The 13,723-nt window shown below is 49.3% G+C and overlaps 4 protein-coding genes across 4 annotated transcripts; 1 reads left to right on the top strand and 3 right to left on the bottom strand.

Annotated features, from left to right (window-relative positions):
• Positions 1–715: 715 nt before the first annotated feature.
• Positions 716–2,211, bottom strand: An02g08670 (uncharacterized protein; the record flags this gene model as incomplete). Its single annotated transcript, XM_003188543.2, has 6 exons — positions 716–1,084; positions 1,147–1,554; positions 1,605–1,822; positions 1,881–1,886; positions 1,954–2,021; positions 2,081–2,211. 6 exons carry the CDS (start codon positions 2,209–2,211, stop codon positions 716–718), a joined length of 1,200 nt encoding a protein of 399 aa, XP_003188591.1.
• Positions 2,212–6,535: 4,324 nt separating this feature from the next.
• An02g08660 (uncharacterized protein) lies at positions 6,536–8,438 on the top strand (the record flags this gene model as incomplete). Its single annotated transcript, XM_001399962.3, has 6 exons — positions 6,536–6,552; positions 6,658–6,727; positions 6,799–6,879; positions 6,961–7,311; positions 7,363–7,788; positions 7,851–8,438. The coding sequence occupies 6 exons, from the start codon at positions 6,536–6,538 to the stop codon at positions 8,436–8,438; spliced, it is 1,533 nt and encodes a 510-aa protein (XP_001399999.3).
• Positions 8,439–8,620: 182 nt separating this feature from the next.
• An02g08650 (uncharacterized protein) lies at positions 8,621–9,537 on the bottom strand (the record flags this gene model as incomplete). Its single annotated transcript, XM_059746462.1, has 5 exons — positions 8,621–8,716; positions 8,806–8,940; positions 9,124–9,149; positions 9,212–9,295; positions 9,483–9,537. 5 exons carry the CDS (start codon positions 9,535–9,537, stop codon positions 8,621–8,623), a joined length of 396 nt encoding a protein of 131 aa, XP_059603423.1.
• Positions 9,538–10,859: 1,322 nt separating this feature from the next.
• An02g08640 (uncharacterized protein) lies at positions 10,860–12,726 on the bottom strand (the record flags this gene model as incomplete). Its single annotated transcript, XM_059746461.1, has 4 exons — positions 10,860–11,003; positions 11,059–11,492; positions 11,590–11,911; positions 11,992–12,726. The coding sequence occupies 4 exons, from the start codon at positions 12,724–12,726 to the stop codon at positions 10,860–10,862; spliced, it is 1,635 nt and encodes a 544-aa protein (XP_059603422.1).
• Positions 12,727–13,723: the final 997 nt, after the last annotated feature.

The following is a 13,723-nucleotide window of genomic DNA, read 5'->3' as shown; positions in this document are numbered from 1 at the left end:
GGGGGTTGCCAGCCAAGAAACTTTAGCCAGAACTTGGCCCGGCTAGCCCCTACGACGACTTCGGTGTCTTGAGCCATTCAGTCCAAAGCTAACACGTGAAACTTGACGAAATTCTATTCAGTGGATGAGAAGATTCCCTTCATAAAGTAGTCAAAAAGAAAAATCCTATAGTAACAGGAGAATGGGATGACGAGCAAACAAGGTCGCGCGAAAATGATATCCGACACCTGAACTTCCTGCTAGTTTCACACGTCACAAATGGTCATCGAGCCAAATCGCGAGCAATACACCGACAAAATATCCTTCTAATAGAAAGTGGTAAAAAAGGAAGAGAAAGTAAAAAGGGTTGCGGAACGAATAATTGTGAAAGCCCCGTCGGATTCGAAATCCATGTCGTATCAACCGTGTCTTCTGGGCCCGGCTGCATTCCCCGCATGTGGCCGGCCCAGATGCACCCCGCATCCCAATTCGTGAAGAACTACCCCGGCAGATGAAATATTATCTTTTATAACAGTAGAGGGCCATACATATCCAAGTATGGCGGAAGAAGAGCGAACGTGACGCGCGGGTAGAACTTTTGCCCCCTCCGGGACCTTCTACAGTCCCACCCCCCTCAACACAAGCCAACAGCTACCACTCCCTGGCTCATCTCACAGAACGCCTGAGTATTAACACAGGCGCATGGCTGGCTCCACCTGAACTTCTAGTCAGTCCTTTAGGCATTTCCAGCAGTAGCGCCACCGAGCATGCCCTTGACGCTGGCAACTTGTTCGGGGGCGTAGCTGGGGGCCATGGAGCCCATGAGCAGGAAGAAGATGAGGAGGATAGCGCCGAAAACGATGAACTTGCGCTGAGCCGGGTGGTTAACTCCATACTCAGCCCAGGCACGGTTGGCCTGGCCGGTGTACTCCTTGATCTTGTCACCGCCAAGCTTGTAGTACACGAGACCGACCAGAGCAATCGAGTAACCGAAGAACTGGGTCAAGGTGACGGGGGTCTGCCAGATCATCATGGAAGCAGCGACCAAAAGGATATCCTTAAGGACACCGCACAGGGTCATAACGAGGGAGGAGGTCTTGCCAATCTGTGTGGGTGCGTTAGTAAATTGATCCCTATGTAGCAACGTCAAGAACAAGAGCTTCTTACCAGGAAGACAACGGAAACGTTGAGGAGGAAAGCAACAACGGCATTGGCCAGCAATGTCCAGACACCAACGTTGTAGATGTGGCCCATGGTGAGGTTGGGGACCTCGAGGAAGAGAGCAGTGACACCGTTCATGACAGCACAGACAGGAGCGAAGTAGTAGAGGGAGACAAGAGGGTCCATCTTGTACTCGGCGGAGCTGAGCAGGCGCTGAACCATGACCAGACGAGTGGCCTCAAAGACAATACCACCGAGCTGGAAGAGGAATCCGATGAAGACAAAGCGGATCTCACCGAAAGAGGCAATGATGACACCAAGCACGATAATGCTGACGTTCATCAGGACCTTCAGGTTGACAGGAGCCATGCCCATACCCCAAGTAGCGAAGAGAACAGCAACAGGGGTGGTAGCCTGAGTGGGAGTGAGCAAGGAAAACTCACGCTCGAAAGGGAATGACTGACCTTGAGCATCTGGATGAAAGCAACACTCAGATACAGATAAGTAACATTACCGCAGATCAAACTCAGACTGAAGAAAAGACCGATCGGAACAATAGCACGAAGGTAGACACGGCCAGTCATCTTCACGGTTTTCCGTCCATCGAGCAGAGTGGTGGTGCGCGCCAGAAGCTGGGTCATGAAGGTCGCAAATGCCAAATGCCATGTTGTGAGAATGATAGCTAAATGCCATTAGTTTTGACTGTTGGACAATATCGAGATAGGGTATGAGGAACGTACGGAAACCTAGCAACAGAGAGCACAATTAGCGATATGGTCACCTTGATTTGTAGCCACCACGTGGAGAACTTACGGAACTGAGCATAATCAAGGATATGCTTGTTGAACAAGATAACACTGGAACTCAGAGTGATCCAGACACTGCTCTTGGTATCAGTACTCTATTCAATTCCATTGCCTCACTCTTTTGAGTAGCTTACCCGACATAGACAGCAGGGTGGAAGGCAGGCTTCGGAGGCTCTGCCTTATCGACAGCGGGATTGACGGTGGGCAGGGTAGGCTCCGGACGAGAGACCTCTCCAGAGGTTCTGGCTTTTTCGCCTTCGGACATTGTGAAAGTGCGAGTCTGATCGGATAAGAAACGTTGAAATTCAAAAGGTCGCGGCCGTAAAAGGCTGCTTTGTCCGAACTTGGCGGAGGCCACGGGTAAAGGTTGTCAAGGGACGTAAAGAGAAAAAGGAATGGTGGCAGAGAAAGGTGGATAAAGGTTCGAGAAGCCTAAAAAGTCTGGAAACGAGTGAGACGAGAGTTGGACAAGAAAAGGATAGTAAGAGAGTGAATGAGAATAGAACGGTGTGAAGACGAAAAGGTCGGGGTTGGAGGAGAGAAGAGGGAAGAGGATGAGGATGAAGGGGGCTGTTTGGCTGATGGGGGGAGGGTCCGTTGAGGTAATTTTTACTCTCGGGTAAGTAAACAGGGTACCAGGAAGAAGAGGTACTTACGGCTTGATTTCCTGTGGGATGGGCAGCGGGAGTGAAGACGGCTCGGGAAGCGCAAGTAAAATTATTTAGGGGGGGGGACCGGAGAGAAGAGTCAGAGAAGAGAAGGAACGGAGATGTGTAAGTGCGAGAGGAAGACAGAGAGAGTGAGAGAGTGTGAGAGAGAGGGCTGGGTCCGCATCAACACCGAGAACACGATATGTTGTTCGTTGGTCGTCTTGCTCACGAGTTACAACTAGTAGTACTACGCTGACCGTCAACTTACATACTGGACTAGGAGTTAGTTTCCTTCTGGACCCGGACCTGAATCCCCAAAGTTTAGCGGCTGGCATGCATTCTACTTACAGTAGTTGCACTACTGGTGGGGGGTGGGAGGAATGAACCGGAACCAGAGTCAGTGTGATGATGCTAGCAGTTCTACTAAGTTAATTGAAGCAAACTGTAGTCTACTCCATAGATAAGCCCAATTTTACCTCGCCGATTACTGCTGTTGGGTGTCTCTCTGCATCTGCCTTGCCTGGTCTTAAAACTGAGTATAATAGACATTCGATAGTATTATGGTCACTCTGAACTGATTTTGGTCTGGATATCTAATTCCTGCGCTATCGGCACCCAAAATTGCCTGAGAATTATAATTAGATACCATTCGTATGCTACCCCATGGACACCGAAGCAAGTGAAACACCATCAGTGGTTCTGACGGGCGGTTTCGAGTTCTAGGCTGGGAAGACAAGCCCATCTCGGTGGAGGCCAAAAGTGGAGCGACGAGGGGCGAAAAATTAGCGGGCTGGAGACCCGGCTCATACACTGTATTGCAGAAAAGTGTCCTCGCAATGGCCACAATCTCAATTCAATACCGTATTGGTATTATTGATACACTGAGCATTCCCCCCGGCTGCCGCTGCTTGCAGAGCAAGTTTGTTAGTATGGAAACGGTATGAACAAACTGTAACAAAACATTTGCCAGTTCCAGACCTCTTTCGGTTCGTCCAAAGGAAGTCCATCTGCAAACGTCGTCAACTATCTAACTATCGACTTCTGTTCTATACTTCCTGTCCGTTCTCATCATCATGGACTTGCAAGTCTCCTGCATCATTATCTTATGCTCGATGCTGCCGGTGTTTGCCCGTCCCTCACCGCGATTCTCAATGCGTATTCAATATATTGCTGTCTAATTGCAATCTGCGAGTGGATGGACGACCTTGAAACCATCTCTCGGTACGGCGTGGGGCGAGGCAAATGTTCATCACTCTCGTGGCGAGTTCTACTGTCCTGGCGAGCGCTGGTGGTTGGTGTCAATCTCCAGGTCTCCACCATCGGGGGGCCCAGTAGTCGCTGGTTGTTGCCCCTTTTCCCGTTCGCTCTGACTAGAGATAGGCTGTTCTGGTTATTACCATTATGGAGCACCCCCCCTCTCCCCCAGCGACTTTCCTTGGTAGGCAACGCCATCTACTCTCGTTTTTGCTCTTCGCCTATTTTTTTATTCTTTCTCGTCGTTCCCCTGTTTACTTTGTCTGGTTCGACAAATAGGCAACTGCTATCTGCTTGATAGAGAAACTCATCTAAACTCTTCTGAATCGATTCCCGATTGTCTCCGATAAGAAAGTAGAAGGGGAGGGACAGAAGAAATGTTAATTGAGGGGACGGACACATCAACACCGACTTGCGACAATCACTGTTGATCAAAATTAACGCCGGCTTGTTTGGTGCAGGATGCATTACGCAAGCAGCCCGCTAAGCCAAGCACTGTCTTACCCGCGTTCAGCGGCCACTTGCTCATAGCGCCGCCGCAAAGGTCCCTTGCGGGTGGAGAATGCGGCGATCTGATGGCTGAGGGGCCTGACGCCATCGCCATGGTTCAATGGCGTTTAGAGCAAATGGTACGACGGAGCCGTCCTTAGGTTGCCCGTTCCCTCAGGGACTCTTTCCCAGACCCACGAGGGTCCGGATAGTTCTGTTGTATGGAGTTCCGTGCCGGCCTGTACCATCCTTCGGGTCCTGGTCGACAATATGGATTGTTGGCTTGGGCCTTCTTTTCTCGGTCTGGCCATGGTTCTGGTTCAATCAATAGCAGACAGATGTCGAGGCAAAGTTCTTACCAGGATTCACCGATTGCGCGTCCGTCAGAAATAAGGGCAGTGACAGGAGGGCCAAATTACGAAAGCACCAGGGGGCGAAAATTGAAGCTTTTGTTAGTGTATTTGGTCCCTTAGTCCCTGAGTGGGTGACAACTCCATCTGCTTGCATCTCAAATCCCAGACAGGTTAAGCTGATAACCGTTGTGTGCGCTTCTGGAAAAAGATCCTCTCTGTCTTTCCATTTCAAGAAGGACAACCAGTGGAGCCGTTCGACTGTTGCCCGGCTCATGTGTTCCCTGCTCAGCCCGGGACCTACTTATCTACCCTGAACTTGACAGACCGTCAAATAGGGGACGATCCATGTTGCCGATGCTCGCCATCGACATCCTCCTGGACCAGTTAGGTCACGTCTACGCCGCTGCGGAGTACTAGATACGCAGTAGGTAGTACCTTGCGCAGGTCTCAAGCGACTGCCACTGGTTGTAGGGAGTGTCTGGTTGGCCACACTTAGTAGGGGTGGGCGTACACAATGGATACACAACTCATATCTCATATGACTGGCTTGCAATCTTTGATGAAGGTGATCGGGCTATCCGTTGCTCGGGATTGCTATACCTATTAGCCACGATCTTCCGTAGTGTATGTCCTCCCATGAGCTCGGACCTAGCCCCCTCTTCTGACTGAGAGGTTTCGTATATATCCTAGGATGCAAAAATGAGATACCAGACGACAGCAGCGATCTATCGAACGGATTTCATGATGCTCTCGTGGGATACACAAGATCCATCGCCGAATTGCATTGCCGTTCTTGGTAATCGGCAACCGTAGCTCCGCCAGCGGATGGAGCTCAACGGAGAAAGCAGATGCTAGGACTCCATAGGCCCGTAGAAGCTAGAGACCCTTAACCAAGTATGAGCAATGCGCATGCATTCCACTGTAGCCCCTGGCAGGCCGGTGCCTGCCGAGAAAACCCCATGGATCCCGTATCACAGTGCTTGCAGGTGGATGAGCTTTGACGCCGGACTGGGGGAGGTGATGCTGCATTCAGATATAACGATAAGCAGTGCGACACAAAGGGCCAATCATACGATCGGAGTTACGGGAGATTAATTATTGCGGAAGTAGGCTACTATTCTTGAACATTTTGATGCATTCATGGGCCTGGAAATGGCCATTTGCCTGCTGGGCTACGGGACGATTGCCTAGCTATGATCCAACGAAAAAGCAGCAAACGCGCAGATGGCGCAAGGTGTATCAGTGGTTGGCAACCCAGAATATTTTTATTTATTATATTTTTATCTTTGTGTACTTTTATTTTTTCTTATTTTCGTAAAATTACCAAGAACGATCGATGGTGATTGCATGAATCGATCAGCCCCGACCCATGCGTCCTCCAGGCGTTTAAGATGAGGGATGATTTGGATTGATTGGGGTTGGAAATTAGCTTTGTCCCCTTTGCCCCTTTTCCAAGGCTCCGCGACTGGGGCTTCGGCGACACGTATTGCTATTAATCATTAGTCGACTTTTTTTGGGGAAATCCGATAATCCGATTGCTTGATCTATTAGGGCCTAAACTTGAAACCGATTCCAAGCGCCCCCCACCGCTTGCTTGTCACGTTTCGCTTTCCCGACCGACCGCAGGACGGATACACCTATACCTTCCCGCCCATCTCCCTCCCCTTCTTGCTCGTCCTCTCCCTCATCACCAACCTCCCTTCTTCCTCTCTCTCTCCCCTCATCTCTCTCGCCTTATAACTCTACTGTCCCTGCAGCTTCACAAGGCTCGTTTTCTATGCTCAGCCTCGCCCGCAGGACTTTGAACCGTGTCCCCAGCTTTCAGGATATTCTACAAGGCAGGATGACCCACCCCGATATGTAAGGAGACCTTTCCCCCCTCCCACCAACGGCGAGCTTGCCTTGCACTACAACAAAGAACTCATTGGAACCTTTACTGACCGTTGTCTTTGTGCTTGAATTCAGCTCCGTCGACGTTCTCGTCATTGGTGCCGGTCCTACTGGTCTCGGTGCCGCAAAGCGTCTTAACCAGATTGTACGAATTGCGCGCCCCCTATCGTATACTATCACTCAAATAACGGCTAATTGGACAATTCTCGGGTGTAGGATGGCCCCTCTTGGTTGATCGTTGACAGCAACGAGACTCCTGGTGGTCTTGCTTCCACCGATGTGACCCCCGAAGGTTTCGTATGTTGAATCCTACTTTCCCCTCAATGGATAGACATTGCACTTGTCAAGCGAACAACGACTGACTCGTGACAATCGCAGCTCTTCGATGTTGGTGGTCACGTCATCTTCTCCCACTACAAGTACTTCGACGACTGCATCAACGAGGCTCTCCCCAAGGACGACGACTGGTACACCCACCAGCGTATCTCCTACGTTCGCTGCCAGGGCCAATGGGTTCCCTACCCCTTCCAGAACAACATTTCCATGCTTCCCAAGCATGAGCAGGTCCGCTGTATTGATGGCCTGATCGATGCTGCTCTCGAGGCTCGTGTTGCCAACACCAAGCCCCAGAACTTCGATGAGTGGATCGTTCGCCAGATGGGTGTCGGTATCGCCGACCTTTTCATGAGACCCTACAACTTCAAGGTTTGGGCTGTGCCTACGACCAAGGTAAGATGCTCTGGATCACATGGCAAGTAACGGCGTGCTAATTCCCATTAGATGCAATGTGCCTGGTTGGGTGAGCGTGTTGCTGCCCCTAATGTCAAGGCCGTGACGACCAACGTTATCCTTAACAAGACCGCCGGTAACTGGGGTCCTAACGCTACTTTCCGTTTCCCCGCCCGTGGTGGTACCGGTGGTATCTGGATTGCCGTCGCCGACACTCTCCCCAAGGAGAAGACTCGCTACGGTGAGAAGGGCAAGGTCGTCAAGGTCAATGCCAACAACAAGACCGTTACCCTGGGTGACGGTACCACTGTCGGCTACAAGAAGCTCGTCTCCACCATGGCTGTGGACTACCTCGCGGAGCAGATTGGCGACCAGGAGCTCGTTGGCCTCACCAAGCAGCTCTTCTACTCCTCCACTCACGTCATTGGTGTTGGTATCCGTGGTACCCGCCCCGAGAGAATCGGTGACAAGTGCTGGGTAAGTTATCTACCTTGGATGCAGACTTCAATGGCCCTTTAAACTAATACGATTTCCTCTAGCTCTACTTCCCTGAGGACAACTGCCCCTTCTACCGTGCCACCATCTTCTCCAACTACTCCCCCTACAACCAGCCCGAGGGCTCCAAGAAGCTCCCCACTCTGCAGCTTGCGGATGGCTCCAAGCCCCAGAGCACTGAGGCTCAGGAGGGTCCTTACTGGTCCATCATGTTGGAGGTTTCCGAGTCTTCGATGAAGCCTGTCAACTACGAGACTCTCCTGGCTGATTGCATCCAGGGTCTCGTCAACACCGAGATGCTGAAGCCCACTGATGAGATTGTCTCCACCTACCACCGCCGCTTCGACCACGGCTACCCCACCCCCTCCCTGGAGCGTGAGGGCGCTCTTACCCAGATCCTGCCCAGACTCCAGGAGAAGGACATCTGGACCCGTGGCCGCTTCGGTAGCTGGCGCTACGAGGTCGGTAACCAGGACCACTCTTTCATGCTCGGTGTTGAGGCTGTGGACAACATTGTCAACGGCGCTGTCGAGCTGACCCTCAACTACCCTGACTTCGTCAACGGTAGACAGAACACCGAGCGTCGGCTGGTTGACGGCGCCCAGGTTTTTGCTAAGAGCCAGGCGCAGTAAAGGGTTGAAATGTTAATAGAATTACACGGGTTTTAATTTCTATTTTCTTGAATGATTCCAGGCAAGGGGCAAAAGATTTGTTTAGAGATCTGATTACGATCAACGGGAGCCATATTTCATCATTTTTTTTTTCTTCTTGTCCTATCTATTTAACTTATCTTACCAAGTTTTTTTTCTTTTTTTTACTCTTGGCTCATTGACAGCGATGTATGGGAGATGTTCTTGGCATTGTGATGCGTATCATCATCCACTTTTCTAGCCGCCTTTTGCTCCATCCACTAGACATGAATAGAAGTTGCTTATCGAACGCGTGTTTTTCTTTGGGGACTTAATTTATTGCTTTACGTATGCTGGTTACATGTCTCACGGCGGATTTTGCTGATGACCACCCCGTGGAGATCGAATCCGGCTTCATGACAGATGACACATGTATCACCCACCGAAGTGAGGCAGTGTTTGTAGCACAACAGCCCATGCAGTCCGTTTCTATTTTCGCTCCATCCTATCCCGATCTAGTATATAAAATATGATATATACGTCCCAAGTGCGTAGTATGGAATATCTCAAACCCACACATAGTCATCTACTAGTATATACACCAATCAAGCTCCTCAATAAGTATATAGCAAAACTCAAGAGATAATACTACTTTAGTAGTCCAATCGGTAGACTATGAAAGACATACGTAGTGAAACATGGATCTACCGTTAGCTATTAATCAATATGTGACTTATTATGTACGGTGTGATACTCCATATTTACTCACTACCCACATCCCCCATCCACATTCCCCATCTCATAAGGCTGAGTGAGCTCGAGCTCGAGCTCGGAAAGGCTGGCTGGATGAAGTGCACTGACTATGTCGGAAATTTATTACTTCACTTTGATTATTGTTTCTTCTCTTCTGCTTCTACTACCGTGTAACTGAATTACTCCATGCTTGAGCATGTGGTTGGTAGGTGCAGTCAGTGGTGATATTATTATTAGTAGTAGTAGTACGAGTATCACAGCAGTGAATACTTATCATGCTGCATACAGACTTACATACATACATACACACATACATATACTTATGCCCCCCCCTCCAACCCACAACCATCATGAGATTACTTATAGTACATCCTCCTACTATATATATATATATGTAAGTATATACGCACTAAATAGAGTAACAATAAACACAATGAAATAATGTCCAACACCAAGTACTAACCTATGAACACTCTTCCTTACGAAAGTTAGGAAATCTGCTAATACACCCGGATCATCCATTACCCGCCACTTTGCTCTTTAACCGTGGCTCACGCCAAGAAGGGGAAACAAGCCCATACACCTAAAGCGGTATAGCGGACTGGGGCAGGCCGCGTAAGTAGTCTAACTGGAGAAAGGAAAAAAGAAAAAAAAAACGAAATTGGAGTCGTGCAGAAAACCCGCAGGCGAGGAAAATTAATTTTTAAAAATAGATTATTAGCAACGAAGTGGGTTAACTAGCCCAGATAGGACAGGTGGTCATAACTAAGTAAATAGATGGGTAGACTAATTTACTCATGGATGGGCGATGACGATGGAATGGGTTGTGATGGCGATGATGGACAGTTGTTTCATAGATAATGAATATTTAGTTAATTACTTTGTTACCTAGTATACTAGTATTGAGGTTAAAAGTGGTGATGTGGTAAGTATGTCGGTGTTTGTTATTTGTAGTAATAGCATTCAAGAGGGGATACATACATATACATAGTTACATACGCAGCTTTGGATTCGATCCGCTTCAGCCTTATCGTCGGTCGATTTTGCATCTTCAATGGGCCCCTTATAAAAAAAGAAAAACCGCTCTACCGGTCTACACCGTCACTCCTCCTCTACAATAAACCACTATCACAGAATATCCTGCAGCTTGCGTGTCGACTGGGCTCAGCTGGTAGAAGACCTACGACCCATTGTTGGGTTGGATGACGAATAACCTCACGAGATCCCACCCATCATTGGGTCGGGACACCAACTCCGCCCCCCATGCTTTACGTCCCATCCACGCAACAGGTTGAGGCAAAATGGCTGAGCCCTGCATGGCGTATGAGAATCTTGGACACACACACATACCCCTCCGACCATATGACACCTCACAGTGATGATATTCTAAGCAAGTCATTTTTAGCATTAGAGGCTCACATTTCCCCGGTACGGCTCAAATTCTCCGGTGCAGCAAGGAGGTCGACGTATCATAATTCAATCAATCCATCCCCTCACATCAGTCCCTATGACTTCCTCTGCCTGTCTTTGGCGAGGCGTGATATCAGCTGTGCCCGGTGCTTTTTTTCAGCTGTCTCCCCACCGCGGATGACATGCTTCTATCCACCCTGCTGTCACATCAACCGTTCCCTCTCCACCCAACATGCCATCATCAACAACCACCCTGCAAATTTATTGCCGGACATATCCTAGCATTGTCGAGCCATAATCCTTGATATCATTCTCATCTTTCTCGTGTACTTCATATGTCATGAAGTTGACGTAGCCATCGAGCTCCCTGGCCTCCATCAGGTGCGGGTTGATCGACGCTCGGGTCTGTCCAGGTGTTAACGGTGGCCAGCGCAACAGGGCTACGTGAGTGTATACGTACATCTATGCATGGTTCGGAGCGGTGACCATGTGGAGCTGCCATGCGTCCTCTATCACCGGGTACCGGTGGATTTGCCGATGGCATAGAAGCAACGAGCTTGACTCTATCGACGTTATAACCCCCCTGAGCATACATGGGTATTAGATTTCCAAGTAGCCCTGAGATGGCGGGCGCCTCCCGCACCATGTGTTCTTGCGGAGGATTGTGTTCAAGGTCATGGTTTTGGACTCCCTGTGGACGACGGAAGAGCATCAGACCTCCAGATGTTTCTATGATTCTTGAAAGATCGGCACCTACCTCTGCTGGAGCTGCTAGTGAGGTATTCACAGCCTGATAGGTTACTGTTCCTTCGTGACCTTGCTCGGGTAGTAATCCCACGGGTTCGGGTTCAGTCTGTGTACCATGCGAGACTATATTCCTAGGAGCCTTGCGCCCTGTCAGATGAGTTTATCTTATCCACTCTCAGGTATGCTGAGCCTACCCTTGGAATGGGGTTGGACCGATGTGCCTCGGTGGGCCTTGGCCTCGCACTGCTCTGCAATCTAGTGGGAAATGCTGCTGGGGATCTTGCTATAGCTGCACCCGAGCCTTCACCAGGGCCATTGTGGTGGATAGCAGCAGACCCCGGCAACGAGAGGTTGGCCCGCTGGCCGCGTGTCTTTCTGCTCGATTTATTTTCACCAGGCATTTTGATCACCTCCAACGTCGCATTTGTTCTGGAAGAGGGACGTGCAAGGAAGTCAACCCACTGTGTTTCTTGCGCAGCTAGGCTGACACATGTGGATCCTAACCGGATCTCGAGATTAAGGCTCGGACGGAGTCCCGAACCTTGCACTTTGGATCTCGACCACGTCTGTCTCAGATTCTCTAAAAATAGCCAAATTAACACTTGCTAGCTGTGAGTCCGGAGGGTAATATCTGAAGCTCACCTACTTCACTTGAGGTGTTAACGAAAAGCAGCGAGCTATCCGCGAGTTGAGTGTTGCAGGAAAGAGTTTCTCCATTTACTTCCCTGGTGCTAAGGAGGAGCTGGTGAGGAATGGAGTGACGATGTGGCGCACTTAAGCCTTTCCCATCATCTTCTGAGAAAAGACTAACGGGGATTCTGGTTGGCACAGTTGCTGTAGCAAAGGGCTGGCGGGTCTGTGAATGATTGTGCAGCCATTCAAGGCCCCGCTTTCCCAGTGATTGGTTGGAAGGCAAACTGCTGTCAATAGGAGTATTCCATGAGTGCTGATGCGCACTCTCTGTCACACGTTGCTCTTGACATGCTCCAGAGGATGTTCCGGACAAGGGCCCACCGACGCCTGATGAGCAGGTGGCACTCATGATCCGGACCTCATCTTGCACCACTACGCATGGCGGAGCATCTGGTTCATTGAACAAGGATGATAACCCGGAAGGGCTAGCTTCTTTGTCTTGGTTCGATTGCCACGAGTTTTGACTAGGAGACTCCGGGCTCGAGCTGCAGAGAGACCCTCGCGGGGAGAGGTTGTAGGGCGAAAAAAAATCCGAGTCCAAGGCCACACTATCGTCGCTATAGCCGTCGCGGTCGAGATCTTGCCGATGCCACTCGGCCATGCGAGAATGGCGAAGGAGCAGCCTTTCCAGATGGTAGCGGAGATCGTCATCGCCCAGAGCAATGCGTGTAGACTTGTATCGAATCATAGTAGGTGAGGTGGAATGTCTTCTGATGATAGCTGTGAAATGAATACGAAGAATAACCGTGGTTAGAGCAACAGTAACGACTATGTGCCTCTGTAAGCTTAATAGTCTTCCTGTTTCATGAAGCTTGTAGAAGCGTGCAGCTATTCAAGTTGGGGACTTGGAGGGATCATCTGGCTAGGCTACGGGGTTACAAAGGGCATCAATTAGGAAAGAGCATCCGGATGGCAAGTGCGATGAATAGATACTATCCAGCTAGGTGAAATGTTTTCTAATATAGACTCTCGTGGATGAGTCGGATATCCAGAGTGATGAAGTTGACTAATAACAGTTGGTGGTGGTGGTGGAGAGGACTACCACTAGTAATTATGTTTGTTCTATAATAGGCACGAAAATGGGGCGTGCGAAAGAGACGGTGTAGTAGTAGTACGTAGTAGTTAAGGAGTATAGAAGATGGAGCAGGAGGTGGTAGTGAACCACGGTACTCTCTCTCGGTCTCGAACGGTTTAGTGGATAGCAACATTAAAGAGGCTGAGCAGAGTCACGATCTTGAATGTGAAACAGAAGGATATAAATATTTTGACTCGATGATAGGAAAGATCAAAGTACTGATAGGCAGTTAGTTAGTTGGAGTGTGAGTAAGAGAAACAGAAGATGGAATATGGGGCTTTCAGGGCCTACAAGATCTACAGCTCCAGGGCATCCGATTGAGCTGTGCAGAGAGGATGGATCCATCGGCCAGGCTGCATTCAATTGCCCATTGTTGCCCATTGAGATGATTTTAATTATTATTATTTGTAGTATGACACAGTTCTTATTGTGTCAAAAGAGAGAGAGACAAGGTCATGGCAGAGTTAAAAATAAAAACAGGATGAGAATATGATGATGATTATTGTTGTTTAGTTTGTAGGCAGAAAGTCTCCTCTTGTACTCTCTATTTTTCCCGTATGTAACTCTCTACTACCACTATTAGTACTGCTACTGCTACTACTACATCGAT

This window comes from Aspergillus niger (genome assembly GCF_000002855.4).
Source record: "Aspergillus niger supercontig An02".
Classification (NCBI taxonomy): Eukaryota; Fungi; Ascomycota; class Eurotiomycetes; order Eurotiales; family Aspergillaceae; genus Aspergillus; species Aspergillus niger.
This window is presented reverse-complemented; position numbering and strand designations above follow the sequence as displayed.